Source organism: Theropithecus gelada, chromosome 9 (genome assembly GCF_003255815.1).
Source record: "Theropithecus gelada isolate Dixy chromosome 9, Tgel_1.0, whole genome shotgun sequence".
In the NCBI taxonomy this organism is placed as follows: domain Eukaryota; kingdom Metazoa; phylum Chordata; class Mammalia; order Primates; family Cercopithecidae; genus Theropithecus; species Theropithecus gelada.
The window spans coordinates 34,641,519-34,646,204 of record NC_037677.1 but is presented as its reverse complement, the minus strand read 5'-3'; the positions used below and the strand labels follow the sequence as shown (position 1 = coordinate 34,646,204).

The window sequence follows — 4,686 nt, the reverse complement described above, 5'->3', positions numbered from 1 at the left end:
AAAGCAAGTTACTTAACCTTATTAAGCCTTATCTGTAGAGGAGCGAAAATAGTTATCACTCTCAAAGGGCTGTTCTAAGAATTGAAAGAGAGGCCGGGTGCGGTGGCTCGTGCCTGTAGTCTCAGCACTTTGTGAGGCCGAGGTAGGTAGATCACCTCAGATCAGGAGTTCCAAACCAACCTGGGAAAACATGGTGAAACCCTGTCTCTATGAAAAATACAAGAATTAGCCGAGCATGGTTGCATGCACCTGTAGTCCCAGCTACTCGGGAGGCTGAGATGGGAGGATTGCTTGACCCTGGGAGGCAGAGGTTGCAGTGAACTGAGATGGTGCCACTGCACTGCATCCTGGGTAAAAGAATGACACCCTGTCTAAAAAAAGAAAAGAAAAGAAAAGAAAAAGAACGTTACATAAATGGAATTATACATGTAACGTTTGGGGACTGGCTTTTTCTGCTCAGCGTAATTCCCTGGAAATTTATCTAGCGGACCTAGACAGTTCTGTTGTTGTTGTAGCAGTAACATGAAGTTGATCTATTTCTCTGGTCATACAATTCCAAATCTAAATTGTTATGTGGGGAACAGAGGTGCACTGTTTTGGGGGGATATTTATCTTAAGAAATCTCAAACAATTTTTTGAATTGTTAACAAAAGACTCTTCTTTCAAAGAGCCTGTGTACCATCCAGAAAGGCTGAGTCGGGGGCCAATATTATATTCCAGACTCTTTTTACTCTGATAGAACTGAACACATGGGGTACAGTAGTGGTACAGTTTATCACTAGATACATTTTAGTTTGCTTTTTTATTTGTCTTAAATGTAAAAATTTAAAGAAAAACAGGAGATATTTCTATGGTGGCTTTTTAAATTTCTTTAAACTGCTATGGACAGACTTGTAAATTTCTTTTTTTTTTTTTTTTTTTTTTTGAGATGGAGTCTCGCTCTGTCACCCAGGCTGGAGAGCAGTGGCGGGATCTCTGCTCACTGCAAGCTCTGCCTCCTGGGTTCATGCCATTCTCTGCCATTCTCCTGCCTCAGTCTCCCGAGTAGCTGGGACTACAGGTGCCCGCCACCACACCCGGCTAATTTTGTGTATTTTTGGTAGAAACGGGGTTTCACCGTGTTAGCCAGGAGGGTCTTGATCTCCTGACCTCGTGATCCGCCCACCTCGGCCTCCCAAAGTGCTGGGATTACAGGCGTGAGCCACCGCATCTGGCCTCTCTTTCAATTCTTAGAACAGCCCTTTGAGAGTGATCATTGTTTTCCCTCCTCTACGATAAGTCTTAATAAGGTTAAGTAACTTGCTCCAGGTCACCTAGCACGTTCACAGATGAATGAAGACCTGAATCAAGTATGTTCTCTGGTTCACAGTCTCTGTATCACTGTGACCTCAAAGCCACATGGTGTAAGGAAGGAACAGTCTTACCATTGATTCTTTTTTTTTTTTTTTTTTTTTTCGTTTAAGAGACGGATAACAATTTTTGTATTTTTAGTGGAGATGAGGTTTTGCAATGTTGGTCAGGCTGGTCTCGAACTTCTGACCTCAGTGATTCACCCACCTCGGCCTCCCAAAGTGCTGAGATTACAGGCATGAGCCACCACGTTCAGCCTTGCCATTGATTCTTAATAACCTGTTTTTATTTCACCAGTAACATTAACTCTTTGTAACAGAACAGATGAGCCAAAAGAACAAACAGCTGTTCAAATCTGTACACATATTACCAGAGCGAGACTTTCTAAAAAGTCAAACAACAGATGTGGAGAAAAGGGAATGCGTATACACTGTTGGTGGGAATGTAAATTAGTACAACCTCTATAAAAAAACAGCATGGGAATTTCTGACGGAACTAAAAATAGAACTACCATTCTACCCAGCAATCCCACTACTGGGCATCTTAAAGGAAAAGAAATCATTCTATCCAAAAGATACCTGCCTTGTATGTCTATTGCAGCACAATTCACAATAGCAAAGATATGGGATCAACCTAAGTATCCACCAGCGGATGATGGGATAAAGAAAACGTGGTATATATATACCAGGGGATATTACTCAGCCATAAAAGAAAATTTCGCAGCAACATGAGTGGAACTGGAGGCTATTATCTTAAGTGAAAAAATTCAGAAAAAAACAAAACAAAACAAAACAAAAAAACAAGAAAATAAAGATTTTTAAAAACCCTCAGAAACAAACAAAAGAAGTGCCACGCTTTCACTTATAAGTGGGAGTTAAGCAGTGTGAACACAGGGTCCTGGAGTGTGGAATAATAGACACTGGAGGCTTGGAAAGGTGGGAGGGCGTGAGGGATGAGAAATTACCTTTTGGGTACAATGTACAGTGTTTGGGTGATGATTACACTAAAAGCCCAGATTTCCCCACTACACAATATATCCATGTAACAGAACTGCACTTGTGACCAGGTGTGGTGGCTCATACCTATAACCCCAGCACTGTGGGAGGCCAAGGTGGGCAGATCACCTGAAGTCAGGAGTTCGAGACCACTCTGGCCAACATGGCAAAACCCTATCTGTACTAAAATACAAAAATTAGCCAGCCAGGGTGGCAAGCGCCTGTAATCCCAGCTACTCGGGAGGCTGAGGCAAGAGAATCGCTTGAACCCAGGAGGCAGAGGTTGCAGTGAGCCGAGATCGCACCACTGTACTCCAGCCTGGGTGAGAGAACGAGACTCCTCAAGGAAAAACAAACAAGCAAACGAACAAAAACTGCAGTTGTCCTCTCTAACTCTATAAAAATAAAACACAAAATACTTTTCTAAAAGAACTTTTTTAAATTTTAAATACCTTAAGTTCTGGGTTACATGTGCAGAACGTGCAGTTTTGTAACAGAGGTATACACGTGCCCTGGTGGTTTGCTGTACCCATCAACCGGTCACCTACATTAGGTATTTCTCCTAATGTTATCCCTCCCCTAGCCCCCCACCCCCGACAGGCCCCGGTGTGTGATGTTCCCCTCCCTGTGTCCATGTGATCTCACTGTTCAACTCCCACTTATGAGTGAGAACATGCTTGGTTTTCTGATCTTGTGATAGTTTGCTGAGAATGATGGTTTCCAGCTTCATCCATGTCCCCGCAAAGGACAGGAACTCATCCTTTTTCATGGCTGCATAGTATTCCATGGTGTATATGTACCATATTTTCTTAGAAAGAACTTTAAAGACACCTGGTTTAAGCAAGTACAATTGAGTAAACTATGTAGTTTCAGTATGCTCCTAAGTATTACAATTCATGCTAATAGCAAAAATCCACATGATACATCAAGTTAACAGTGTGCCTCTCCCTCTAAATGTTAGGTCATGATAGCATTAGGAAGGCTTCAAAAGCAAATATTCCTCGTATGCTGTATTCTAAATTCCATATTTTTCTATCAGCTCCTTTGCTTTAGAAATATAGGCACTCATCGCATCTTCCGTCGACAACCCTAGAAAGATACAAACAGGTTATCTCCCTGATTGGTGCATGGGGAAATTAAGAAAGTTTGCCATAAACTTGTGAAAGACTAAAAAACCTTTTTTGAGGTTCCATGCCTCCCATTTGGCTTTGCCTTTTAAATCTAGCATTCCTGGACACTCTGGCAAGAGGAGGACAGATGCGTTTGCAAGTTAACATTTTACTGTGCACTTCTATAAACATTGTTCAAACGAAGTATATTACTATACTAAGTAATGCTATATTATATATTATAATTATAATTAGCATATTAATTGTAACATAATATATTAATATTAATAATATATACCAATATTAATGTCTCCAATTATCGCTTGTTTGTAAAGCCCATAGAGTTCTTTCAGTTCTCCATCATCTGGTCTTGCTTTCAGCTTCCTCACATCTTCTGTAGCCCTGTCAAAATCAGCCTAAAGGGGGAAAAAAAAAAGGAGCATTTTACCACCAAGGAATAGGAACTCAAAGAGAGGAAGAGGAAGGTTTCAAACAGAAATGAACTTCTGCTGCTCTGGTTCTATCAGAATGATCTTAATTTACTTGAATTCCTAGGAGTTCACCTCTCCTGGGACTTACCTCATATGAAGAACTACAGAAAATGTTCGGTTTACCTTCTTTTTTCTTGAGACGGAGTCTCACTCTGTCACCCAGGCTGGAGTGCAGTACAGTGGCGCTGTCTCCACTCACTGCAACCTCTACTTCTGGGGCTCAAGCCATTCTCCCACCTCAGCTTCCCAAGTAGCTGGGACTACAGGTGTGCACCACCATGCTTGGCTAATTTTTGTATTTTTTGTAGAGATGGAGTTTTGTCATGTTGGCCAGGCTTGTCTGGAGCTCCTGACTTCAAGTGATCTGCCCACCTTGGCCTCCCAAAGTGCTGGGACTACAGGCGTGAGCCACTGCACATCTGGCGAGTTTGCTTTTTTTTTTTTTTGAGACAGAGTCTCGCGCTGTCACCGAGTCTGGAGTGCAGTGGCGCGATCTCCGCTCACTGCAAGCTCCGCCTCCCGGGTTCACGCCATTCTCCTGCCTCAGCCTCCCGAGCAGTTGGAACTACAGGCTCCCGCCACCATGCCCGGCTAATTTTTTTTTGTATTTTTAGTAAAGACAGGGTTTCACCATGTTAGCCAGGATGGTCTTGATCTCCTGACCTCGTGATCCGCCCGTCTCGGCCTCCCAAAGTGCTGGGATTACAGGCGTGAGCCACCGCGCCTGGCTTTTTTTTTTTT

The 4,686-nt window shown here is 42.7% G+C and overlaps 1 protein-coding gene across 1 annotated transcript in view; it reads right to left on the bottom strand.

The window, feature by feature from the left end:
* Positions 1-2,793: 2,793 nt before the first annotated feature.
* Positions 2,794-4,686, bottom strand: part of ACBD7 (acyl-CoA binding domain containing 7) — a 35,091-nt gene continuing 33,198 nt past the window's right edge. Inside the window, exons 2-4 of the mRNA XM_025396329.1 lie at positions 3,753-3,870; positions 3,522-3,584; positions 2,794-3,434 (exon numbers count right to left, since the gene is read on the bottom strand). Of these exons, the coding sequence (XP_025252114.1) occupies positions 3,361-3,434; positions 3,522-3,584; positions 3,753-3,870 (255 nt within the window). The 3' untranslated portion in view covers positions 2,794-3,360. The remainder of the gene's footprint in view (positions 3,435-3,521; positions 3,585-3,752; positions 3,871-4,686) is intronic.